Source organism: Annulohypoxylon truncatum (genome assembly GCF_022578515.1).
Source record: "Annulohypoxylon truncatum strain CBS 140777 unplaced genomic scaffold F4807scaffold_17, whole genome shotgun sequence".
Lineage (NCBI taxonomy): Eukaryota > Fungi > Ascomycota > Sordariomycetes > Xylariales > Hypoxylaceae > Annulohypoxylon > Annulohypoxylon truncatum.
In genome coordinates, this window is record NW_025953803.1 from 195,243 (window position 1) to 220,513 (window position 25,271).

Consider the following 25,271-nt stretch of genomic DNA (forward strand, 5'->3'; position numbering starts at 1 on the left):
TACATCTAGTTAGTTCCTTTGTGTGGAAGCTGTATTAAGCCTTCGCCGAGGAGTAGAAGATTACATCCTTCCCCACTGCGCTAGATACTAGAACTTGATACTTCGGCTGTTTCTTTCACCTATCGCCACTTGTATTAAGCCTCCAAGATGTCCTCTAAGAAGTCGACGTCTAGTAGATCTTCAAGGCAGTCTCACCGATCAACATTGTCCTTATCGAGGACAGAAATTGTAATTAATGTCTACGACCTTTTACCTGTAAGCAATTAGTCTTTGTAGCGGCAGTTTTCGGGAATAGCTATTAACTCAACACCAACCACAAAACAGGCCGGTCGCCTCTCCTCAGTTTTGTGGACAGTTGGTGCCTCATTGCTACATTCGGGCGTCGTTATAAACGGGAAAGAATATGCCTACGGTGGACACGACCAGCCTGGCATGACGGGCGTTTATTGGACACGGCCGAAGACGGAACCCCCTGGCGGCACATTCAGGACCGAGATTCTGCACGGATTTACCTTTGCGACACAAGCCGAAATCGATTCTAGCATTCGCCATGCTTCCGACGAGTTCCAGGGCACCGCCTACAACCTGCTCACCAGAAACTGCAACCACTTCACCAGCTACCTTTGCCAGAAGCTTACCGGTCGGCCCGGCCCCGCCTGGCTCAACCGTGCCGCAAGCATCGGAGTTGCCCTCCCGTGCGTCGTCCCCCGCGACTGGGTCGAGCCGCCGGATTTCGAGACCGCCGAAGGCGAGCTGCTAGACGACGAAGGATTAGACGACAACGAGGGCACGAGGATGCTACGACAGAATAACGCAAGGAGATTTGCTACGCCCGAAAGCGAAGAAGAGGGAGAGGACTCGGGTTGGGACGGCGAAGAAACACACCGGGACGTTAGGCATGGCAAGGGGAAAGGCCCGGCGAAAGATACAAGCGGGCGGACCCTGCCACCAGCAGAGAGAGCGCCTTCGGTAGGCAGGGGAAGCATGTCTTAGACGGAATGGGGGGCGGCCTGGTTTGAGGGGGTGCATTACAAGGCGTTGGAAGTGATTATGACGGAAACCCGGTTGGGTGGCGTTCTTCTGGGGTCTGTTTTGATTGATACCAATTGGTCGCTCTACTGCTCGAGGCATCGTATGTCGATTTTACGTCAATTAACTGCATGTTTAACAGGTGCGCGATTTTGCACTTTTGTACATAAATGTACATAACAATGCGGTATGATATACACTGGCTGTCTCGTCGACTATGTCCATTTCTAGTTCTTGTTCTATCTCTCTAACCCAGTCTCCTGGGCTTGGGACTTCTCGTGCCGCCAAATTTCAGTCTTGTGGAATCTGATACCATGATGATCTTATTCCTTAACATACGACCCTCGGTGCCCAAGAGAACCTTGATTGCGGCCTCGCGTCCAGCACCGAAACCCCGCAGCACGACCTCCAGGCTCGTTATAGTATTGTGCCAGTTTCCTTGGTGCAACTTGTCTATTACATATGACGTAAGTTGGTAAGCAGCGTCGTAGGTGCTGCGCTTCGACTTTTTAAAGCCGATATTGCCAGTCGACATGCTGATGATGGCTTGTCGATTGGGCTTCGTCACCGTGACATGTGAGTTGTGCTTGTGCGAGTATATGTGGAAGTGGAAAGGCTCGGTCGCCGGGCCCATGTCTTCCTGCTTGTTGGCTTCATCCTGCAATATTTGTTGGCTCGTGGGTTGGTTGCGTGCCTTTGCGACAGCGTCTTGTGCTAGAATCCGTTGTAGCGCCGCCGAACTAGCTCCGGGACTTGGTCGTGGAGGTCCCGCCGATTGCGTTGGTGTAGTGCGTGGTCTACTGAGAGATTGGAGGAGTTTGTTTGGCGACCATGAATTGGCATTGGTGTTGGATTCTTCCCGTCGTAGACATGTTTGAGAGAATGAACGGAGGCATTGGCGGGTGGGCTGAGACGAGGATATACGAGCGCGGGTGGCCGCCAATAGGCGACTGGATGGTTGGCTCATTGTAGCTGTAGATGCATGAAGTTAAGTTCGTCCCCCCGTTTTGCGTTGGGAATCTTTAGGGAAAGCCGTTGTGAAACGGCCTCGCCGAATCCAATTGTCGTCGCCTTTGCGTTGCGGCTGATAAAGCTCGAAATTAATTTTGACAAAACAGAACTTCAATTGCGCCTCGGAGCGGACGAAATCTAGACTTTCGGGTGTGACCTCTTTTTCTGTATGGTGATTGGCTGAATGCATAGACTATCGCTCCTTTGGGTTAAGCTTTATTGTAAAATACTTTATGGTTCGTTAGCTTAGTACATAATTTTTCTAACTGCCGGGGTCGCCCGCCTTCCTCCATTAGATCAGCTGCAAAATAAAATTCCTCTGTCGGCGTTCATCTTTTTTTATCCTTTTCAAAGTTAATGGTCTTATAAGACCCCGCCTCTAATATTGCGAAATGACCTCTCTCAGACAGATTACGAGGAGCGCACCTTCGCCGGCTTTCTTAGGAGCACCTTCGCTCGCCACTTATTCTTATGGCAGATCTCCGGCCTACAGGCGGTTATTAGAGAACGCCGCTGAAATCTCCAGACCGGCAAGCAAAAATGTAGCGCCACTAAAGTTTTCTCGAGTTCCCTCATTATCACACCCCTCACTTCGATCACCCTTCGTTCCCGAGACCATAGCTACTTTACAATCCCGAGCTTTCCACCAAACGTCACCATGGTACCAGGAGCCGCAACAAGCCGCGCAATCCGCCAAAGCGGATACCAAGTCTGCAGATCCAAAAAAAGACACCGGAAAAGCTGCTCCAGGTGCGGAATCTGAAGCAAAGGCCGGATCGGAAGAGCAAGCAAAGCAACAAGAGGAACAGGGTAAAGAAAATGAGGAGAAGGAGAAGAAGGAGGAGAAGAAGGAAGACTTGCCGCCACCACCACCTCATGGCGACAAGACACCATGGCAGGTGTTTATGGAGACTATGCAAACGGAGTTCAAAGCTTCCAAGGAATGGAACGAGTCAACTAAGCAGCTTGCCGACTCTGCTCACTCTTTTACCGAAAGCGAATCAGTCCGACGTGCGAGGCAAGCATACGAAAATACCACCGGCGCTGTTTCGTCGACAGCGGGCAGAGTATTGAAGACTTCTGCAACCGCTGTCGGAAAGGGCGCGGCGTGGACATGGGAGACTCCTGTAATGAAAGGCGTCCGAAAGGGAGCTAATTTGACCGGGAACATGCTCGACAAGGCAACAAAACCCATAAGAGAGACTGAGGCATATAAAAATGTCAAGAACGTCATCGACGACGGGAGCAGTTCTCGGTACGGTGGTTGGATCGAGAAGGAGGAGCGAAGGAAAGCCAGAGAATTGCGCGAGAAGCAAGCTCGTTCCATACACGGCAACGCAGAAGAAATGGTCGAAGATCCAAAGTAAGCCCAAGAGAGATGAGCCATCTTATTGACTAAGATCTAACGATTTCTAGTGCTGGGACAAACATTACACTCCACAAGGACGCTGCATGGAAGGAAGCGTGGCGTGATTTCCGAGATCAGAACAAGTTTGTCCAGGGAATTTTTAACATGAAGAACGTTTATAACGAATCTGAGAACCCCTTAATCACGACCGCACGAAGTATTACTGACCGTGTTGCTGGATTTTTCGCCGAGAACGAAACAGCGATGGTCATCAAGAAATTCCGTTCTATGGATCCCAATTTTCAAATCGAGCCATTCTTACAGGAGTTAAGAGAGTACATATTACCAGAGGTGCTTGACGCTTACGTCAAGGGTGATACTGAAACGTTAAAGCTTTGGCTTTCCGCCGCTCAGTATTCGGTGTACGAAGCTTTAACCAAACAGTATCTTCAAGCTGGGTTGAAATCAGATGGCCGGATCTTAGATATAAGACATGTGGATATTTTGAAAGCCCGTATGCTCGAACCTGGTGAGATTCCGGTATTCATCATCACGTGCCGGACACAGGAAGTCCACGTGTATCGCAACGCCAAGACGAACGAGCTTGCCGCCGGTATGGAAGACAGAGTGCAGCTTGTCACGTACGCGATCGGTATCACACGAACTCCCGAGGAGGTTAGTAATCCCGAAACAAGAGGTTGGAGGTTGATCGAAATGCAAAAGAGCGGAAGGGATTACATTTGAATGAATCTCTTCTCTTACTTACTGAACGATTGCGCCACGATATTTGTTTATAATACTGTACATTACCGGCCAGGAGGCGACGGAATCGAGACTGTAGCAGACGGTCTTATCACACCACTCTGAAATGGCAGCCTTGGATTAGGGCAAAATAGGCGTTAGGCGGCAAGAATAGCATGGATGAAATGTATGATAGACAAAAAGGTGCATATATGGTCGGGCATGAGAGACTGCGATGAATCTTAAGCAGTATGCCGCAATACGATATTCTCAAGAAATTAGGGGGAGCTAAGTGAGACTTTCTAGCCCAACGTCTACCAGATCGTTCAGAACGACTATCATGCCATTTATCTACGCCACATCTTGGTAACTACCTAGGTAAGTTGGTTGCTCTATTCACTCGAATAGCTACGAAGCTCAACTACTTAGTCTAGGTGTCTTTAATTTGCTTTCATTTCAATGGTTTGAGATTGAAGGAGAGAATTGGTGGGGTACTAAGACGTCAAGATAGTCAGCGCCTTCCCCGCCTACCGCTTGCGGCCTAAGAGACCTAAATAAACGGGGATCCCGTAACTTCAAGACGTTCTAATTATAAGCACACCCCTGTATTTCTCAACTTTATCGGGTAGGTACCTACATGTAGGTAGGTACTTCGTACCGAAAGTTTCGCGGTCATCCCCAAAATCACAAACCGCCACAAATCAACATCAGATGAGACGATAATGGTCGAACGCGCAAGGCCGCTTGCTCAATGAAACTCCAACGTCGAAGCGCTAACGATGCTCTCGGACAGCCTGGCATCCGCGCCTTGCTCCTGCTCGTGACGCTCGTCTCGCTCTACTCGATATACGGCTCGCTTTACTTCTACCGTGATCCGCTTTCTATCTTCTTCTCCGAAGATCATGGTTTCGACCGTTTCTATTCGGCCACGCGCCAGGCCGAAGCTGACGAGTTTCTTGATGCGGCTCTAGCAAATCCTAGTGCGACTCAGCAACAATTAGGCACGGCCGGTGCGGATCCTCAGATTTGCGCCGTGTTTATTACGGTCGGAAGGGATATGGTGGGGCGGCAGTATATCGACAGCGCCGTGGGATCATTTCTAGCGAACATGTCGCGGGCCGAGAGAGGGTCCACGCACTTGAAATTATTCTTCGCCGACGTGCCAAACCCCGATACGCAACATAGGAGCTATACAAAGTTGGCAGAATCTGGCATCGCGGACGAAGTATTCACCTACAACACCACGCTATCCCCGCAGGAAAAGGATAGTAAGATTCGCGAACTCATGCAATTTGCCAAGGATCGCCAGAACAAGCACGCGCTCGAGAGAAAGACGGTATATGATTATGCGTACGCCCTAGATCGATGTGTGCAGACAACCAATGCGCCGTATATTGCACTTTTCGAGGGCGATATTCTGCTTGCTGATGGATGGGCTGCGAGGACTCTCAAGAACCTACGAATCATCGAACAAATGATGAAGGATCCTAGGCGTCACGACCCTCAGAAGGGCCAAATTGAGCCGGGCGGACCAAATACGTGGCTGTACTTGCGTCTTTTCAACCAAGAACGGAGCTTTGGGTGGTCGGGCGGCCCAGGCTTCAAGAGTAATAACGTTCACATTACATCAGTTGCTGTGGCTATTCCTCTCCTACTGGTCTTGCTTCTAGCGCGAAGACAGCTTCCGCGACACCTAGCCCGACATCTGGATTGGTGGACGTTGCTAGTGATATGTGGCCTTGCGGTCCCGCTCTTCATATGGCTTTTCTACGCATCCGGGAAGGCAGCCCTTATCGGCGCACCGCCGGGCGTCCACGAAGAGTGGTTTGGATGCTGCAATCAGGCGCTAGTCTACAACCGCGAACACGCGAAAGGCCTCGCAACCTATATGAAGGTCGCCTCTAAGCATGAGTCACCTGGTAGGAGTGATATGCTTCCGAAGCAGTTCGCATGGGACCATGGTTTAGCGAGGATAAGTGCGTATCCAATGCTTGCTCAACACGCAGGTAGAGTGAGCGCGATCGATACGAGTAACGACGAGGCGAAACGGGTTTGGAGTATGGCGTTTGAGGATTTTAAGCCGACTCGGTTGGCTAAGGAACACTTCAGGGATGTACAAGATCTGTTTGGATCCGAGGCTGCCGAGCAGATGATAACGCATTGGTCTCCAGGATACATAGTATGAGATTATGAGAATACCGCGTTAGTGTTCAGTCTGAATAATCCATATAATAGCTTCATTAACAGGTAGCCTTCTCGTACCCTAACCCACGCGGACTTGGCACAAAACAAGCTCATGACCCTGGTGTTCGCCAATCTGTAGAGGCCAAGACACTAACTTCGGTACTTACAGAAAGCTTAGTTCGAGGACTGCGCCCCTTTTATACTACGCACTATCTTTGTGAGTCATCGTTCAAAGGAGATATAGCGTTCACTTTAGTCAGTCCATAGTCCTACTTTGACATTCATCGGCGATTCTTAAAAGTCATCAAGACAGATACAGCAACCCATTCACATACACAATGGCCGAAGTAACAGCCGAGGAGGACACACCATGTCAGGAGAGCATTAGCAGCCGGCCCTTCAGATTTCTAGACCTACCCCTAGAACTACGGAACGAGATCTACGCACACCTCTTTCTCCAACCCGAACCCATCGACTGCTTCCGAAAATGGTTCACCACAGCGCCGCGGCATCTCCGGCGCCGGGCCAACGAGAAAGCGCCGGACTGCTGCGGGTTGAACTACGGGTGCGCGCACTACGACGCGCGCCTGCGGCCGCGCACCAACGTCCTGCGGGCCTGCCGGCAGGTCAGCGAAGAAGCGCTCGACGTCTTGTACGCGCGGAACGCGTTCTGCGTCGAGCTTGAGAGCACCGCGCGCTTCCTGAAGTTTTTTAGTATCGGTGAGGCGAACCTGCGCCGGATACAGCTTCTGACGCTCAGCGCCTCGACCGCGTACGACCAGTACCGGATCGCGCGGCCGTGGGAGACGCAATGCCAGTTCTTCCGCGCGGCCACGAGCGAGGCGCCGCTCTGGGCGGCGCTGCTAAATGGCCTGACGACGCTGCTGTTCGTGATGAAGATACCAACTTGGGGATGGCACGGCGCGTGGCCGGTGTGGGTGGCGCAGTTGGAGGGCGTGCTGGGCTTTGTGGGGGAGCACGTGGACGAGGGGACAGAGGTGATGATTGACGATAATTATTCGATGTACTTGTGCGAGGCGGTGGACAGGTGCTTCAAGAAGGGGTTCCGCAGGGTGAGGACTAAAGAGGGAGACGGATATTATTGGAAGATACGGTTCGATCCGGATAATATTACGGAGCCGCTGACTACCTAGTTAATGGAGTGGCTGGGGATAGATAGGGGTAAGTGTAGAACGGTGAGCTTAGGACCGCCAACTACCCGATTACTATGTTCACTAGAATCTAACCATTTTCATTGGTATGTGGCGCCGATTGAGAGACCTTACCGGCTAATTGTGTTCCGTTTGTGTAGAGTAGTCGATTCCGTGTTTGTCATTGGAGTGTTGTTAGTTCTTGGCACGTTCTTCAATATTGCCCCTTTTTACTTACCCATCTAGGTAAGCACTCACATATTTTCCGATTTCTCATGGCTATTCTCGTGGCTAATGACGAAAAGAAAAGGATACCAAATACTCTTATCGAATATATTAATACAGAATAAGCGAGTCCCATTGCAACGTTCATATCTCGATACATCTTACTGGATCGGTTAATGGATAGTTGGCAATTCTTGTCGACCGCCCTCGATTCGTCGCATCACCCGCATGCACGCGCCTCACAACACATACCAGCCAACCAAATTCCGCAGTCTTCGCTCGATGCAGCTGGCCTATCACGAAGCACCCAGCCGAATTGACAATTCAGAGCTCTTCCCAAAAGTAACCTTAGTTTCCAAGGAAACTTCTGACAACCCGCAGCGGCCCAGCCTTGCCCTTTGCACCAAAGGAGATGAGCTTGAGCGACCTTAGGCCGAGAATACCGCGTGTTCTCGCGCTCCGTGCTCTGACTTCGCTATCGTTTCTCGATACCCAAGCTCCGGCTTAGATAGGTACCTAAGACAGATAATAGCTATTTGAGATTACCTAGTAGACTAGACTAGGCCCGTCTACCTATGATTACCGTGTAGCTGCAATCACAGCAGCCGCACAACCAATGCCCCCACGGCGCATATCAGTCCCTCCACGGCGTCGCGCGAGGCGGCCCGAGACCCCGCCCCCGGCATACACAGAACACGACATGAACTCGTCGGCGCCCTACGAGCAGGACGGCGGCGCCGCCACCATTGCCACCGTCACGGACGTCGGCCTGGGCTTACCCGCCGTCGTCAGCAGCCCGCGCTGCCAATCGACGTTCTGCTACCGCACGGTCACGGTGGCGAGCCACTACTGCCGCAAGCACGAATGCAACGTGAGCGGGTGCGTGGCGCGCCGCGAGAAGGGGCGCGGCAAGCGCTTCTGCGCGAGCCACCAGTGCCGGTGGCGCGGCTGCGACGGGCCCAAGGCTCACCCCTCGCACTACTGCGTCCGCCACACGTGCGAGGCCGCGGGTTGCAACACGCCTAGTCCCGAGGAAGGGTACCGGTTCTGCGACGCGCACACGTGCAAGATCCAGCGGTGTCCCGGGCGCCGCGAGGCGCCGTCGAAGTATTGTGGTAAGCACCGGTGTAGAGCGGAGGGGTGCGCGAGGCCGTTCGCCAAGGCGAGCGATTTTTGTACGGATCATAAGTGTGAGGTTGATCGGTGCCGGGCGGCGAGGAGGAGCGGGAGTAACTTGTGCGCGCGCCACGAGTGTTCTGTTGAGGAGTGTAGTGGGCGCAGGTTCGAGAAGAGCCAGTATTGCGGCGCGCATAAGTGTGTCACGAAGGGGTGCGTCGACCCGCAGATCCGCGATTTCAGACATTGTGAAAAGCATAAGTGCCGCTCGTGCGAGCGGCCGTGTATCCCCGAGAGCGGCTTCTGCCGCCGCCATAAGTGCTGGAAGGCGCGGTGTCTCGAGGCCCGCGCCGAAGGGTCGACGTGGTGTCCGCGCCACGTGTGTCAGTGGGACGCGTGCGTCGAGCCCGCGCTCCGGTGCGATGGGTTCTGCGGCGACCACACGTGTTCGGTGGGGGAGTGCCTCGAGAGCGCGTACAAAACGGAGGACACTACCAGTGATTACTGTCAGAATCATACCTGCGCCGAAGAAGGCTGTCTCCAGAAGACTTCGAAAGCGGCGTATTGCACACAGCACGAGTGCCAACGGCGCGCGTGCCCGGACTCGCGGTTCTGGGATGACGAACAGGGCGGAAGGGAACATGCGTGTTGCAAGACTCATACGTGCGACCACAAGGAATGCTACGCTCCGACCGTCCGTAACAGAGCTTTCTGCGAGAACCACATTTGCTCATTTAGCGACGGTTGCTTGCTACCCAGGGCGCCGAGTTTGGGGTGCTGTGAGGCCCACAAGTGCTATGAGGAAGGATGTCGAGATCCTTGCATTCTAAACAGCTTATTCTGCAAAGCCCATGCCTGTAAGAGAGGCGGTTGTACCGAGGGTCCCATAGCGGGAGGCCGGTTCTGCACGCGGCATTCCTGCGTTCAGCCCGGTTGCGTGGAACGTGGTGGTGACGGCGGTTTCTGTAAGGAACATGTGTGTGTCTGGGAAGTAGGCTGTCTAAACGGTCGCGGCAGTGCAGAACAGCTTTACTGCGAATTACACACGTGTACGCAGCGGGATTGCTACGAGAGATGTAAAGGGGCCCGCGGCTTATGCGCCGTGCATGCGTGTCACTGGAGTCAGGCCTGTATAAATACGCCCATCAACTCCGGCGACTTCTGCCAACGGCACACCTGTGTCAAAGACGGATGTGCCAGAGCTAGCGTGGTTGAGGATAGTCTGTGCGGCCGCCACGCTTGCTCTTGGAATTCGTCGATCTGCCTTAAGCCGCGATGGAAGCGAAGCAGCTTTTGCGAGGACCACACGTGCGGGGAGATGGGTTGCGGATTCTCTCGGGTCCCTGGCGGATCGTATTGTCCTGACCATTCCTGCCAAGCGTCCACGTCCTGCAAGGGGCAGGCGGAGATGGGAAGCGACTATTGCATTGACCACAAGTGCAGCAGGCCGAACTGTAGACTGAAGAGCGTGGGAGGTACGCCGTTTTGCAAGAACCATAAATCTCTAGGTCCCCCTATAGGGATCCACGACCTAGCAAGCCTGCAAAGGTAAGGGATCCAAATCCCCGTAATACGTGAAGTTAGCTTACCTGTGTAGCTTTCGATCGCGAAGCCCGTACGGGTTCATCGACCCCTTAGTCGCTGCATCCCTTACAGATATGAGGCCACCAAGGGCAAAAACTCCAAAACACATTTCCAAGCAACGGCAATGGGTATAAGATAGTGTATCAATCTTGTTGATTATTCGCGTTAGGATGTTGGTTTAGACTGTACGTACAAGGGATTCATTTTCTGGAAACTAATGACTGTTATGTACTACGACGGGTTCACAGCTTCTACGATTGTTCATTTTTGGGGGGCATGAGACATATGTCAGCATTAGCATTTGCATTGACACGATATGAGACTATGAGTAATTTGATAATACAATCATTTTAGATGATGTCGTCTCTCATGAGTGTTGAACCTAACTAAACCGAGAAAACCTTCAAGAGACACAGGCTACTTGGCTCAGGGGTAAACCACAACCAAGGTCACTCTTGTCCACGGCCGATCAGGATCATAAGCTTTAAATTTCGTCAGCTAGAAGTTTTATTTGCTAAGTTTTGCGCGGAAACTTACCAGTATTCCCTTCTGGCGTCCATCGAAAATCATACATGCCGTTGAACGGACGAACACCAACGTTTCCTCCGACTTCCTCATCTCCTCGAGACTTGAAGGCCAGCTGTGTCTGCAAGGCATCTGTGTCAGGGTTACAGCCATATACAACATCGAAGATAGCGCGCGGATCGCCGCGTTCAGTCATGAACATCTTGGTCGTGTTATCCTTCACCTCGTACTATATCCGCAAGAGCAATGATTAGCCCAGTACACCAGACTTTCGATTACAAGTTGGGTATACTTCTCCATTAATGACTACACGTCGGATTGGATCCCATGGCAATGTAATCACACCATCGACGAGCGTAAGCTCGCTCGTAGAGTTTCCCGCAGGACTGACGAAAAGGTGTTGATCACCGCCGCCCCAGTCCCAAATATTTAGAAAGTGATTATGAATGTCTGGAAATGAGGCATTCTGTATCTGGAGAGAAAAGCTTTCGGTGATGTTGTTCGGTAGTACATCTGTAGGAAGTTCACACGCTAGGACGGCGGCGGCATAGACAAGGATCGAAGCAAGCGATGTATTCATCTTGAGGAGCTATATTGCATCGATAATTTCCAATAGACTTCTAGACAGGAGTCTCAGCTGTGAGAGCATACCTATAGGTAATTATATAAAGGGGGCCCAGAAGACTGAGAGGAAAGCTGAAGTTGAATTTAGTGACATGCCAAGGCCTTATACGAGGTCGCGCATGTGAGTTTGGCAGGAAGGTAGTATTGTCGCCCTATCACCACGTTGTATTATTAGGTCTAGACACTCGACGAAGCTTACTTGCATTAAGTGTTATATGCATCACCGTCCACCGAACGGCTGCATGTTTGCCATCAGCCAGCCTCGAGAGTGTACCTTTCTAGTCCATCTAGAAGAACGTGATCATCTCCATGAGCTTCTTTGGCTCATATTGAGGTCCTCATTAATTGCAATCCTTCTTTCGACTTAGATTACATCGAGACTCATCCTAAACAGCATTGAAGGATCGAAGGAGCACCATCCACTCCCCTTACACAACGATAGGTCGATATTTGAAAGTTCCCTTTTCATATTGCCGTGAATCTTTGAACCTCAACCTCCCCTAAAGTTGTTGCTAACTCATGCTGTTGCAGAATTTTCTGTCAATATGGCCAATGGGCTCGTGTGACAGAGCACGATACCAGTGTCATGGCAGCAGCCCGAGGGAGCTTCGAGGATCTTGTACGATCAGAAACTCACGTATAGAATGATAATTCTGGGTTTTAAATCTGTGTACCACATACGTGGATACCTATAGGCGCTGAGCGTATTTCCATAATAGACAGAACTGTATAAAGGGTTGAAAATAGACACTTCAGCGGTGCAAAAGAGGATAGTTCTACGCCAACCCCTATCCTACAGCCCTAGATCCCAGTATCATAACCCTCCAACGTCAACACCATTATAGAAATCATAAGTTTTCATTCTGTATCTCATAGTACATACATCAGCAGTTGAAGTAACTCTCCTACCCTCAATATTTTGCAACCCTAATCATGCAAATATACCGGTATCGTAACCCATCCATCCGTAGCTCAACACCCGGATTTTGAACCAAGTCATCAACCATCCTAACCCCTATTTCCCTCCTCCCCTCCTATTGCCGTATCCCATACATTTGACCATAACAAGTATCCTCCTACCCCCTAAACCTCATTACTAGCATACTCAACCACCGTACTCGGCAAAAACTCCTCCTTAATACTCCTCACGCTCACAAACCGACTAACAATATTCACGCTGCCCGCCTTATCATTCGTCCCGCTCGCCCTCGCGCCCCCGAACGGCTGCTGTCCCACCACCGCGCCCGTGCTCTTACAGTTAACATAGAAATTCCCCGCCGCGTTCCGCAGCGCCTCCTCCGCGGCCCGGATCGCCAGCCTGTCGCGCGCGAACACGGCGCCCGTGAGCCCGTACTCGCTCGTCTCGTCGACCAACTTACACGCCTCGGCGAACGCCTTCTCAGCGCCGCCCTTCGCGTCATCATACACGTAGACCGTGAGGATCGGGCCGAACAGCTCCATGCTGAGCAGCTTATGCGCCGGGTTCGTCGTCAGGTAGACGGTCGGGTGGACGAAGTACCCCTTCGAACCATCGTACTTACCTCCCGCCAGCAGCTCGAGTTCGGGGTCGTCCTTCGCGGCGTCGATGACGCCGCTCAGCTTCTTGAAGCTGGGCTCGTGGATGACGGGGCCGATGAACGTCTGGGGCTCCCACGGCGCGCCCACGCGCAGCTTGTTCGTCTCGGCCACCAGCTGCTCCCTAAACTCGGGCCAGATCGACTTCGCCACGTACAGGCGGCTCGTGGCGCTGCACTTCTGGCCCGAGTACTCGAAGGCGCCGCGCACCGTGTGCACGACCGCGTTCCGCACGTCGGCCGACCGGTGCACGAGGTGGAAGTTCTTGCCGCCCGTCTCGCCCACGATGCGCGGGTACCCGGCGTACCGGCCCTCGGCGACGCCCCGCCCGATCTGCCCGTACAGCTGGCGGAAGACGGCCGTGCTGCCGGTGTAGTGCAGCGCCGCGAACTGCCTGTGCGCGAGCGCCGTCTCCGTCACCTCGACCGGGTTGCCGGGCACGAACTGGATCACGTTCTCGGGCAATCCCGCCTCGAGCAGGATCTTGTGGACGAGGTGGCCCGCTGCTACGGCCGAGTCAGACGGCTTCCAGATCACCACGTTGCCGAGGAGCGCGGGCACACCGGCGAGGTTACCGCCGATCGCGGTGAAGTTGAAGGGGCTGACGGCGTACACGAAGCCTTCGAGGGGTCGGTATTCCATGCGGTTCCACAAGCCAACCGAGTTGTGGGCGGGCTGTTGGGCGTACAGTTCCTCCGCGTACTGGACGTTGAAGCGGAAGAAATCGCATAGCTCTGCGGCGGCGTCGATCTCGGCCTGCCACGCGTTCTTGCCCTGGCCGAGGATGGTCGTGGCCATGATCTCGTATCGGTACTTGGTGGAGATCAGATCAGCTGCCTTGAGGAAGACAGCCGCTCTGTCGGCGAAAGGGAGATTCTCCCATGCCGGTTTGGCGGCCAAGGCTGCCTCGATAGCTGTGTTGACGTCGGAGGGACTAGCAAGGGAATAGTTCGCTATCGCGGTGGAGTGGTCGGAAGGGTTGTACTGTGTAGATCTCCGTGATGATTTTACCTGCTCTATGGGTCAATTACTAAATAAAAGGGGGGACCACGGTTAGAACCATATATACCTCCTTACCCCCTATTACGAGCGGTATTTCTATGGTACCCTTCTTCTGTTGAGCAGCAATTGTAGCCAGTAAGCCCTCTCTTTGTGCTGAGCCCTTCGCATAGGTATGCTATATTCCAAGTTAATACCAGAACGTTGAACGGCAATGATGATTTGAGAATTCGGCACCTCTAACATACATTAGGCTCGTTAGAAACTTTTGGTATCTTGAAAGCAGCCAACGTCAATCTAGCATTGGTCGTGCTCAATGCCCTCGCATTTCTCGGGGACCGGAGAGTTGGTAAACATCTTGAACAGACTTTGGAGGACAGACCAGAGCTTCGTAATGCTCTTGTGAGGCCGTATGTCTTCAGTGCAGACGACATCTTGGAGATAACTAAAGTAAAGACAATTATCACCAAGTCTAGTTCTCTTATTATTGGGAATGATAGAATTAAAAGGGAAATAGGTATCTTAGTATGTCGTTATATTTAAAACGACCTGTTGCCACGAGAAATTTCCCCAAGGTTAGGTAGATTAGCTATCACGTATTATAACTCAATCGATAGAGCTCATCGGCGTTGCGACTCCGACGATAATGATGTATACTCTCGCTTTGTCGCGGCATAAACGAACGACATTGCGGGGCAAAGAAGCTGCGAAGTTATAATTGAAAGGATTGGCCAATGAGAAGCCCGATATTTGCTGCGAACGAGCCGAATTCGGCATGAGCTTCCAAACCATCTACCAGGCCGGCGGCACGCTAGCTCGATTTCTTACTCTGGCAACCAGACCCGACTACTCTTCTAGATGCACTAGTAGAGTTACCCGTTCTTCCTAACGGCCTTTACCATTACTTAATTCGTACGTTCGCGGGACAGTCTAATAGGTCTAGGCATACGCAGTTTTTCTGGACCACGACACAGGGGAGATGCGGAAAACCTATCCATTATTTGGTCTTTTCACAACACCTAGGTAGAGATGCCTAGGTAGGTAGAACATGCTACAAACATGATTATTAGCAGTAAGGTATAAGAGTCCAAAACCACCGGTATGGGAATCAAAAACAAATGCAATGCAGCAGTCCTCTTGGGTATTCAACTTTCTTATCCTTCTGTTGGGTATGGGCCATATTGCCCCAATCCTAAACTCGTTCCTTGGTTAGGCCCTCTAGAGCCAAGAGCAAGGCGGATCACGACTCCACTCTACTAAACATTTGCACTCGCGTGCCATCTTCGCCACGAAAACTCCATAGCAACCCGAGACAACCCGTCTCAAATTGCTAAGCAAAACACATTTCTATACACACTAACGGTCGAGCTAGGTTGACATTCCTTGGGGGCGTTCAGGCACATCGGGTATCGATCCTGGTAGCGAAGGGATGCTGGTTGCCGGAATAGTACTTGCGGCTCCAGAAGTGCCTGGGCGGCTTCTGTGGGAAGTGAGATGGTGATGGTGCGCGTTTGTCCCAAATTTTCCAGCCTCATAATCGAGCGCCGGAATTGTAAGACCATATGGCTGAGTTTTGCCCTCTTTATCGTGTTGGTCGATCTCTATTCGTATGCACACGTCGAGGCCTCCATCGTTACTCTTGCCATGTCTCTCGAAATCGGCAGCCTTATGTTTGGTTCCCGCCCCGGATTCGCCCTGAGAGAGGAATTGGTGGCCATGCTTTCCATCAAATTTATTTTCCGGGGTATTGGCGTCTGCCGCCTCTTCAGCGCCGTTAGCAGCCTCGCCGCGGTTGTTTGGCGAATTCTCCGTGAGCATGGCATAGTTTCGGCTAGGCATGGTAACATTGTTGGATGATCGTGTCTTGCTGGTCTTGCCGGGGTCCTTGTCGAAGAGGGCCATAAGCGTTTCGTCGGTGTCCGGGTCAAGGTGGTGGATTTTGTTACGACTTGCTAACAAATTGGCAATCGCTGCCGGCGGGGGTTTGTTAACAATGGCGGAAGAGACTACGTTGACTATGTAACGGTGGTCTTTCTCGACAGGAATATGTAAGTTGGGGTTCGAGTAGAAGCGTCCCAGAGCTGCCAAGTGAACGTCGCCTCCTAGAATGGTAAGTCGAACAGAGAACTCGGCACAGACTCCTTGGAGCCGGTGAACTAGGGCATTTCGCTCCTTCTTGTGTGTTCTAGCCGTGTAGTGATCATCTAAATCGTCAAGAAGATCCACGCTACCATCGAAGTGGTTGAATACACCACCACCTATTATCGCCATCAACAATCGCTATCACTTGGGCAACACTCGGGTTTACTTACCGAATCCAAATCTTCTATTCAAGAATTTCACAGGCGCAATTAAAGGGCTGCTGAACACATTTTCGAGCCAGGTAAGTCGCTGTTATTGTTAGCGGGTTATAACGACACCATAGACGACTATCTTACCGGATACGCAATGGGGATGCCCAGTAACAGGATCAAATGTCTAAAGGGTTGGCCGGCTGCTTGTGCTGCCCCAAGCTCTTCCCTTACACGGTTGAAGATCAAATCGTACGTTTCCTCATAGTTCACCTGGTGCCGTGTACGCTCGGTACGAGCATCAATGCCCATGAACGCGATTCTGGCGCCAAGCTTACTGAACATATTCATCGAGTGCTGCGCGACGTATGGACCAGGCTTGCTACCAATGATATAAGATGAATCAAAAGCCTGCGGTTTGACATAGGTATCCACAAGTTGTTTTGGATCATCCTCCTCTCCATGGTCCCCTGCTTTTGGCGCATCTGAAGTGAATGTGGAAGCAGGTGGTGCTAGGTGATGTTGGAAGAGCATGTAATATTTGTGGGCAGTACCGCCAATGCCTCGGAAGACATCGCAGTTCATGAAGTCGTTGACGTATGAACCAAACCCGTCAATAATATCGTGGTCATCCCAAATATTCAGTTGTGGTATTTGTCCGTTCGCGGCCGCGAATGGTTCAGTAGAGTACCACCGAATGTAATTCTTCAGGTAGTAATCGTCACAAGCTTTGCGCAAGCTCTCGGGGAAGGGAAAGTCGCGTCGCTTCTTCGGGTTCCCTATATCCGTCCACTCCCGTAGAGGTCCCTTAACACGGATACCATCGTTGTAGATCTGGTCGCCGCCTCCTATCATGACGTGGAAAGGTGATTTTGCATGGTTTCTCATCACGTCGTTCCATAGTGCTGGCCCACTCCATGCGTCTTCGTCAGTGCCTACGCTGAAGCCATTGCATGAATGGAACATAATACGCATCGACTCGTCGATGGCTGGAACGAAGAAGTAGTTAGTCTTGGGCTTCGTCTCGCTCTTGTAACGAACGTCGGCGATCGAGTACGCCCACTTCGTTTCCGTGTCGGCAATGTCGCATTCGAGAGGAAACGCCCAGAACGTGCATCTCGGGTCGGAGTAGAGACAAACACCTGCAATATCGGACCCATGGTTGGTGGGAATCGCATTAGACCCTACCTTCTCTCCATTGACCGCAGAGCCCTCGTTAAGCAGGCCTTGTTGTCCGCGGGCTACCTCCACGCGCCCAAGGCTTAGGGTAGGTTGAAAGTTTTGTGTCTTGCCGCCGCCTTCGGTAACAACCAAAACGCTACCGTACCAAGTTCTATTTTCCATGCGTCGATAATTCAGCAGCGGACCGCAAACCACCTCTTTCCCGTCCTGGCCATCCGCTGCTTCGTGTACACCATCGGTGCCACCGACCACGATGGGTTGGTAGCCTGTTCCGTCCGCCGCAGTTCGACTACCTTCAACTCGGTCCTTATTCAGAAAGTCGGATAACTCCCTCGAGTGGCCGCTAGAATGGGGATCTCTCGCCGCCTTTGCAAAGGACGAAGACTCCTGATGCCTCCATTTATTGGCCGAAGCATAAGGATTGCGCTGCCCCTCTTCGTCGAGGTTTTGATCGTGTTCGTGTGCGGCCATGGTGTTTTGCAACTGGGCGAGGCTGACGACGACGTCTGAAGTAAACACGTTTTCAAAGGCCTAACTACGACAAAAAGTAATGACAATCTAGAGGTAAGATTATGTAGGAAGTTCGCTTGTCGGTGTGGCTAACAATGCAGGCGCTGACAATGCAGAATTCCAGGGCTGAGCTGCCAAGAACTCCTTTGACACGAAGCTCGCGGGTGGAACGCGACAAGTTGCTGTGTTTGGGTGAGGCCCTACGGATTGGCGCAGAATCAGAAAACGACGAAAGACAGAATTTCGGCTACATGCACCATAGCATGGGATATGTAAGAGGCGTTGATAAGGTAACGAGCTATTGTTACCAGTTCGAGGGATCAGGGTATCACCTAATAAACAGGGACTCAGGACTCAGACGTACGCCAAGACAACGACAACCACGCCGAAAAGCAAGGGGACTAGGGGAGAAAAGGGAAAGGGTTCCCAAGATTATCAATCGATATTTTCAAAAGTGCCCTCGATATACTATTTACTAATTAGAATTACATGCAGGAGTTAGTCATCTGGTCATCCAAGGACCAACGATGCGAATGGAGAAAAAATGCGAAAAAAGGAAGGGGGCTCTAAATAATTTTTGGTTGAGATTGTGAGACATCGTGTGCCGATTCCGAACAATGAAAATCATAACAAGTGCAAAAAATCTCACGATCAGCAGTATCCCGTTGTTATTCCTGACCACTAAGCTACCAGCTAAAGCTACGCCTGCCTTAGCATGCAGATACCTCGGCACCTGATTGGAGAGCCCCGGGCAAGTGGGGACATGGGATTGACTTTAAGTCGGTCACGACTGGTCGGTCATGGGCAGTTACACTCCGATTTGCCGTGGTCATAGCTCTTTCTAAGTGGTTCATCCCAATTTGGAGCAAATAAGGCCCGCTAGCGTTACCACGTCGATCTACAGACCGCTCGTAGATTGACAGGGGAGGCCTCTCAGGCGATCCAGCCTTGTCTGACTTAGAATTGAACGCTTTCTTGGCTTCCCTCGAATCTGACATGATATGGTATGATGGACCATCTTGCAGCTGACCGTTACCAATGGGACATGTCCAATATTATTTGGCGACACGAGTCTAATTAACCCGACCTCTCACACATTTGTATCGCACATATAGCATCACACACGGGTACGCGGCAAGGCGTAAATATCATTTGCCTATAAGCCGTATCATACTTATTTAGGCATGGACATATTAATAATTCCCAGCTAAGCTTTCCAAGATTTCCTTGGTAGCACTTGCATTAGGCACATAAATTATTCCCCTACAACTAACTAACTACAGTTTGCACTATATTTTAAGGTCTAGGGGATGACGTAGTTCCCGATTGCTTGGGAACGAATACCATGTCCGTAAACTTTATCAGCCTCTTAAACACGTGAAACTAAATAGACGTTTGTAAGTGCCAGGCCTCCAATTGAAGATACACAAGGTTGCATGTGTTAAATATGTTCTCGGCTTTCAATGTGCCATACGAATGTATATACAAGGAGTATACAAAATTTAAGGCCGGCCACTCGTCGGTGGCGTCTTCGGAGCTTTTACTTGTACAACTTTCTCCAGCGCACCCATAGTCTTCAACCTCTCAGCCCTTATTCTCTCCTTCTCATCCATGTGCTTCTTCACGAGATCGGCGCTAACCACGCCGCCCAGCATGCCTGCTAAGTGCGACACCACGTCCATACCGTGCGCCTTCTTCGAAAGCAGCGGCAAGACGTGCAAGCCTAACATCAGACCGATAAAACCAAGCCCCTGGGGACCGGATATTGGATCAGGCGGGTACCCGAACAGTTTGAACTCGTCGTTTCTGAACAGCCAGAAGTATGCGGTCGCAATCCCGTAGACCGCCCCAGACGCTCCCAACGTCGTATAGTTTAGTCCTCTCATCAGTACTAGATTTGCCAGACTACCCATGAAGCCCAGGGTTCCGGAAGCGAGGTATATAGCAAGAAAATTGCCTCGTCCGACCTCGTCATGGAGCCGGGTGCCAAAGAACCAAAACACCACCATATTCATGGCAAGATGACTGAACTTGTGATGGGAAAATATAGCTCCGACTAACTGCATAGGTCGCGGCGTCGCAGCGACTACGATCATGTATCGGTTGAGAATATACCACAACGGCGGGAGCTTCCAACAAATCCAACATGCCAAGTTGATCCCGATGAGAGCGAGGCAGGTTGCCGCAGCTGGAGGAATATCCGGCCATAGCCTCTTCGAACGTTTAGGAGGTGTGTACAAGGTAGCGTACGTAGCACATGCCGCCAATACCAAGAGAGTCATCGCAAGGGAAGGGAGCAAGCGTTCCCAGGCCTTCATTTCCGGGGGTTCTTCTAAATCGCTCGTTGCGCGCTCGGTCCATTTTTTCATGCGCGGGCTTAATTCCCTCCTCGGCTTCTCCTGCTGAGTTTGGAGCGTTCCGACATTCTTCAGAGCCTCCTCTTCCTCGCGCTTCTTCTGTTCCTCTGCTAGCCGCTTCTCCTCTGCTTCACGCCTCGCTATATTTGCGGCGCGGATTCGGTCGAATGCGCCTTCTCCGTATGGGGAGTCGCTTTTACGTGGTTTGGGGAGCTTCCCAGCTAGGACATTCACGTTTTGCACTTCGTTCTTAGAAGGCGGGTTCTGCGGACTGGTTTCCTCGAATTGTTGCTCAGCATCGTCTTTGCCTTGCTGTTCCTCTAGATACTTGAGTTCGTCTTCGGCTCGTAGACCAGCATTGATAACCTCTTCTACTGGAATATTGGCACGCAGGTATTTCAATGCCTTCGCTTTATCCGATTCGCTGAAATGAGCCGTATTGACTTGCAGGTTCGGGTCTTCGAGAGTCCCCGCTACCCTACGGCCATGCAATATTCTTAGAAGCTTGTTGGCTTCTCGAGAAGGCAAAGGGTGTCCGAATATCTGATTGACCTCCCTTTGGTTGAGGTCTTCTTTCCGGAAGGGGAGCCCTTCGGCATCTTCGTATGAGTCGGGTATGTTTACGTACTCCGTGATCGCGCGAAACCTAAACAATGTTCCAGCAAACCTCCGAGGTGAAAGGTTATACGAAGGGCGATTAATAAGGATTCGTAAAGGACTATGGGCCCCATTGCTGCTATATCGGAAACATGGTGCTAAAGGATTATGTGGCGTCGAGATTGAGCGAGTCGCAAAAGAAATGCCCGATTTTCCAGATTTGCCAGTAATGGCCCGCAAGCCGAGGCGAAAACTTGACGGCGGAGCAAATGAGGGGAAAATAGGCATGGTACCTAGATCATACCATCATGTCCTTAAGTCTATTTTGATCGCGTACGATCCATGAGGTCTCTAAAGGCGATTTTGGTCTAAAGTTCAAGCATGGCCGATGGATCGGGCAAATCTTTCTATCATCTATGATTTCTAAATTTCAATGCGATTAGTCGCGGCAACTTCGGTGGATGATTAAAGCCCCGCATCGGTACAATTGGTGCTAAGGAACTTTAATTCGGACTGGTACGTCTCTTAAATGCATAACTTGATATATCTCTTGCTAAATGCATTCATTTGAATATCAATTGTATTCATTCTCTTCACATATTTTGTCGTATTTAAGGAGTGATGATCCTCCAATACAGAACGTTTAATGTATATCTGAGTCCTCCACCATCGTTCATCGCAAATCACAACTCTCCCATATTCCGTTGATCTTCGACAGCTGCGACTGGGGAAGCATCGAAGTTCCTGATCACGTCATAGTAGAATCTCACAGCTTCCATATGCGAAAACATATCCATCCGCTCATCAACAGTGTGGGCATTAAAGGTGTGGCCCTGGCGGGTAGGCGTCCAGCGGTAGATGTTGTGGCTTAAGTCTAAGGGATAGGATATCAGCAACTATTGACAAGCTCTCGGGTAAATCAGAGACTTCACTTACTCAAATAATGACGAGTGTCTGTGTTGCCAGTCATCAATTCTCCTACCGGAACAACTTTACCGCCTTCAAAAGCAAAGCTGTGCTGGATTGTCCCCGAAAAGACGTCCCAGACAGGTCCATACGTAGGCGAGACTGGGGCCACCAAGGTAGCCTGAGAGGACGTGAGTGTGAGCGAGCCATTGTACTCAACCTCATACATCGGATCAACAACGCCATCCTCCATATTTTCATATAATTCGAAATCAGGATTGTTGTCTTCTCCTTTGAAAGCGGACACTGATAATCCGAACTTCTTTATAATGGGCTGAAGTTGTTTCAGGATGTTAGCCTTGACTGCCGGGATCGAATCCTGAGGCGCAATACGGTGGTTAACACCAATCCGGATGTACTCGGGCATAGCATTGATTTTTACTCCCCCATAGAAATAATCAACTGCTTGGGATGTCTGTATGCGGTATTGAGTGGCCCGATCGATCGTTGCCAGCTCCTCCGTCAATGCACTCAGATCCCCCTTGTTTATCAAGCTGGTGATGTTCGGCGCTGCATCAGGGGAGTACCTCGCCTGGCAGACGAAGTGGTTATAGATCGGTGATCCTTTGATAAGTTTGGGTTTCCACGGGTTGGATTCCAGCTGGTTAACAAATTCAGACATAATGCCAATACCCGTGTGTGGGAATGGAGTCGATGAGTGGCCACCATTGACATAAAGCTCCAACCAGATGTCGACGTGACCCTTCTCCATCACAGCAGGAAGAGCGTCTATGCAGCGTGGTTAGCTTAACGACGCAGTCAATTATTTTCCCTCGATATCACTCACATAATGTATCATTGCCAAGTAGTTGCAGTCCCATTCCCCCTTCATCAAGAATCATATCAATTGACTTAGGACCATATCGCTTTTCTAGGAATTTCCCGATCTCACCAGCGCCTCGTTGACCCGAGCACTCCTCGTCGAATCCAAGTGCAACGATTATGGTTCGTCTCGGTACCCATTGAGGGTTCGCCAGCAAAGTATCCAAAGCGGACATGAGGCCAGTCAAGCTGTTCTTGTCATCGGACGCTCCTCGTCCCCATAACCATTGCCCATCAAAATGGGCAGAAAATGGCGGGTACTTCCAAGTGGAAACGGCATTGACAGGTACTACGTCTTGATGAGCGGTTAACATAATGGGTTTGAGCGCAGGTTCTGTTCCTTTGATTGTGTAGACGAGGCCAAACGTATTCACCGTCTCGCGATCCATTCGAAGATGTCTATAAGCGTGAGATTAGCCGAAGAGGCTAGCGAGTAGCTGTATACCATAAGACACCTACACATTTGGATATAGAGCAGCGAGAGCTCTATGTAGGTCATAGAACACCTCCCATCTGTCATCTTCGCCAGGCTCTCCGCCGTCATCGTACGAAATAGACGGTATCTTTACAATAGTGGAATGTCTTTTGACCTGTAGTTGCAAAGCCTTTTCGTCGGAGAAGATATCCCGAGCAGCAGGCAAACCGTCTTTCGAAGGGTCTAACACCGACGGTAAATCACATTTGAAATCGGCTGGCGTGACACCTTCGAGGACTTGCTGGGACTCATCGTAAAGAATTGAGCGACCCAGAGCAACCGCCGGTAAGGCGCTGGTTACAAGAGCCAATGTAGACACAATCATTTTCCCTGTCGTCCACGGGCAAAGAAGAGAAGATGAGTTTCAATTAGCCTCTACTGCCAACAGCTAAAAATGTACAAGTAAACCCCCCAAAACTTGGCGACGGGATCGGGAGGCGAACATGATGGTTTTACTTCATCCATATATCATAGCTATGCCCTATTACCCCGACCCCCGATTATAGTGATAGGTATGTACGGTTTCATCCTGCGGGGGACGACCAACGACAGCTCTGAATGGCCAATTCAAATAATTATGAGGTTTTCGATGGAGATAAGATACGACAGTACGTAATTACACACTAGGGAGATGCCGATTTAGCAGGGCTCTTATCGCGCCATTCGAACTTTCCTTGGACAGCCGAAACGTCGGAAGTCTAGTTGCCCAAGTTGGAGAAAGATACGACGAGGCCGTGGCGACCTTGTTTAGAGCTCCATTCCGAGAAGGTATCGGTTGTGACCGACGACCCGCATGCCCCGCACTCACCGTAGCTAGATACCTGGCCCAAGCTCCCAAGCTCCTAAGCTCCTCAAAGATCCCCGCAAAAAAGTTTCTACAGTCTCTTATCGATAGGTAGGCAGCTTAACTTCATAGGTACCTAGATACATAGTATAGGTAGGCAACTTCTGTATTGCGACGACTTCAAACAAGAACCAAGTTAAGAAGAAGCCCTCCAACCTCCCAACTTCCCGCAGCAAACTAGGCACTACCAAGTTCTCTCTAAAGAAGCAAAAGAAATAAGCAGCCACCATGTCCTCAGAAACACAACCCATAGACCCCGCCCGCTTCGCCGAAGCGCTGAAGGAGCTCTCGGCCGAGAGCCTGGCCCTGAAGGTCCTCGAGCTGCGCAACGCGATAGCGCACCTGGACTACTCGAACGCGGAGCTGAAGCCGTACGCGGAGGGGCGGGCGCCGGCGGGGGAGCCGGACCCGGACTGCGCCGAGGCGATCGCCGAGAACGTGGCCGTGATCGCGCGCATGCAGGACCGCATCGAGCGCGTGCGCGCCGAGGTCGAGAGTCGCGGGCTCAGCTGGCGTGAGTTCCAGGGGAAGCCTGATGATGAGGAGCAAAGGGAAGGAGGAGAAGAAGGAGGAGGAGAGGGCGCTGCGGCGGGTTCGAGCGCTAACTTGACGAATGGTGTAAATGGGCATGGGACTGGTAGTGGAGAGGCCGAGCATCCGGCGTGGCGGGACGGCACGTTCCAGACGGGGACTATAAGCCAGCTTAGCGATGAGGAGCGTGAGCTACTCAGACAGCTGGAGAGCCGGATACCGCTTGACGATGATGAGGAGGAGGATGATCCGGAAGGGGGTATGCATCTATGACCTTTGGTGTCTCATTGAGTTTCGGTATGGGGTTACGAGAAAGGGCGGCGGGTCAACCTTTTTAATAGCTTGAGCAGTAGTCATTAGTGGCGTTAAGGGTTGGGCTGTGATATCGAGAATTATTTTCTTAAGGGAACCGGTTGCATTATGCGGAATAGGAGTAAACGAGATGGTCATAGAGGAGTGTACATCCCAAGTATGCGAAACGAACATTCATAGATTAAAAGATCTATGCTTAAGCCCACCGTTCCATGTGCGCATATTCCCAATTCCGTTTCAAAAGATATCGATTGGACCTCATTTATTCGCCC

At 51.2% G+C, this 25,271-nt stretch overlaps 12 protein-coding genes across 12 annotated transcripts; 6 read left to right on the forward strand and 6 right to left on the reverse strand.

Moving 5' to 3' along the window:
* Positions 1-147: 147 nt before the first annotated feature.
* On the forward strand, positions 148-993 carry F4807DRAFT_460619 (DUF862-domain-containing protein; the record flags this gene model as incomplete). Its single annotated transcript, XM_048001546.1, has 2 exons — positions 148-255; positions 325-993. 2 exons carry the CDS (start codon positions 148-150, stop codon positions 991-993), a joined length of 777 nt encoding a protein of 258 aa, XP_047853923.1.
* On the reverse strand, positions 976-2,235 carry F4807DRAFT_426616 (translational machinery component). The gene has a single exon (XM_047998073.1). It carries the CDS (start codon positions 1,994-1,996, stop codon positions 1,277-1,279), a length of 720 nt encoding a protein of 239 aa, XP_047853924.1. The 5' UTR covers positions 1,997-2,235; the 3' UTR covers positions 976-1,276.
* An 83-nt stretch (positions 2,236-2,318) lies between these two features.
* F4807DRAFT_92640 (Tim44-domain-containing protein) lies at positions 2,319-4,506 on the forward strand. The gene is made up of 2 exons (XM_048003661.1): positions 2,319-3,403; positions 3,457-4,506. The coding sequence occupies exons 1-2, from the start codon at positions 2,433-2,435 to the stop codon at positions 4,130-4,132; spliced, it is 1,647 nt and encodes a 548-aa protein (XP_047853925.1). The 5' UTR covers positions 2,319-2,432; the 3' UTR covers positions 4,133-4,506.
* Positions 4,507-4,791: 285 nt separating this feature from the next.
* F4807DRAFT_92634 (uncharacterized protein) lies at positions 4,792-6,558 on the forward strand. Its single transcript, XM_048003660.1, has 2 exons — positions 4,792-6,331; positions 6,483-6,558. The coding sequence occupies exon 1, from the start codon at positions 4,881-4,883 to the stop codon at positions 6,312-6,314; it is 1,434 nt and encodes a 477-aa protein (XP_047853926.1). The 5' UTR covers positions 4,792-4,880; the 3' UTR covers positions 6,315-6,331; positions 6,483-6,558.
* Positions 6,537-7,853, forward strand: F4807DRAFT_92628 (uncharacterized protein). The gene is made up of 3 exons (XM_048003659.1): positions 6,537-7,495; positions 7,626-7,710; positions 7,770-7,853. Exon 1 carries the CDS (start codon positions 6,652-6,654, stop codon positions 7,465-7,467), a length of 816 nt encoding a protein of 271 aa, XP_047853927.1. The 5' UTR covers positions 6,537-6,651; the 3' UTR covers positions 7,468-7,495; positions 7,626-7,710; positions 7,770-7,853.
* Positions 7,779-10,720, forward strand: F4807DRAFT_426631 (uncharacterized protein). The gene is made up of 2 exons (XM_047998074.1): positions 7,779-10,353; positions 10,403-10,720. Exons 1-2 carry the CDS (start codon positions 8,306-8,308, stop codon positions 10,521-10,523), a joined length of 2,169 nt encoding a protein of 722 aa, XP_047853928.1. The 5' UTR covers positions 7,779-8,305; the 3' UTR covers positions 10,524-10,720.
* On the reverse strand, positions 10,721-11,693 carry F4807DRAFT_426632 (uncharacterized protein). Its single transcript, XM_047998075.1, has 3 exons — positions 11,207-11,693; positions 10,927-11,143; positions 10,721-10,871 (listed from the first exon to the last, which is right to left on the reverse strand). The coding sequence occupies exons 1-3, from the start codon at positions 11,492-11,494 to the stop codon at positions 10,816-10,818; spliced, it is 561 nt and encodes a 186-aa protein (XP_047853929.1). The 5' UTR covers positions 11,495-11,693; the 3' UTR covers positions 10,721-10,815.
* A 928-nt stretch (positions 11,694-12,621) lies between these two features.
* Positions 12,622-14,546, reverse strand: F4807DRAFT_460625 (delta-1-pyrroline-5-carboxylate dehydrogenase 1; the record flags this gene model as incomplete). The annotated part of the gene is made up of 3 exons (XM_048001547.1): positions 12,622-14,124; positions 14,183-14,290; positions 14,361-14,546. 3 exons carry the CDS (start codon positions 14,544-14,546, stop codon positions 12,622-12,624), a joined length of 1,797 nt encoding a protein of 598 aa, XP_047853930.1.
* Positions 14,547-14,956: 410 nt separating this feature from the next.
* Positions 14,957-18,739, reverse strand: F4807DRAFT_426637 (uncharacterized protein). The gene is made up of 3 exons (XM_047998076.1): positions 16,551-18,739; positions 16,425-16,503; positions 14,957-16,370 (listed from the first exon to the last, which is right to left on the reverse strand). The coding sequence occupies exons 1-3, from the start codon at positions 18,054-18,056 to the stop codon at positions 15,481-15,483; spliced, it is 2,475 nt and encodes an 824-aa protein (XP_047853931.1). The 5' UTR covers positions 18,057-18,739; the 3' UTR covers positions 14,957-15,480.
* A 451-nt stretch (positions 18,740-19,190) lies between these two features.
* On the reverse strand, positions 19,191-21,564 carry F4807DRAFT_426639 (rhomboid-domain-containing protein). The gene has a single exon (XM_047998077.1). The coding sequence runs from the start codon at positions 21,335-21,337 to the stop codon at positions 19,598-19,600; it is 1,740 nt and encodes a 579-aa protein (XP_047853932.1). The 5' UTR covers positions 21,338-21,564; the 3' UTR covers positions 19,191-19,597.
* Positions 21,565-24,207, reverse strand: F4807DRAFT_426640 (carboxypeptidase S). Its single transcript, XM_047998078.1, has 5 exons — positions 24,130-24,207; positions 23,297-24,080; positions 22,803-23,236; positions 21,986-22,744; positions 21,565-21,923 (listed from the first exon to the last, which is right to left on the reverse strand). Exons 2-5 carry the CDS (start codon positions 23,635-23,637, stop codon positions 21,733-21,735), a joined length of 1,725 nt encoding a protein of 574 aa, XP_047853933.1. The 5' UTR covers positions 23,638-24,080; positions 24,130-24,207; the 3' UTR covers positions 21,565-21,732.
* F4807DRAFT_426645 (uncharacterized protein) lies at positions 24,080-25,200 on the forward strand. The gene has a single exon (XM_047998079.1). The coding sequence runs from the start codon at positions 24,385-24,387 to the stop codon at positions 24,958-24,960; it is 576 nt and encodes a 191-aa protein (XP_047853934.1). The 5' UTR covers positions 24,080-24,384; the 3' UTR covers positions 24,961-25,200.
* Positions 25,201-25,271: the final 71 nt, after the last annotated feature.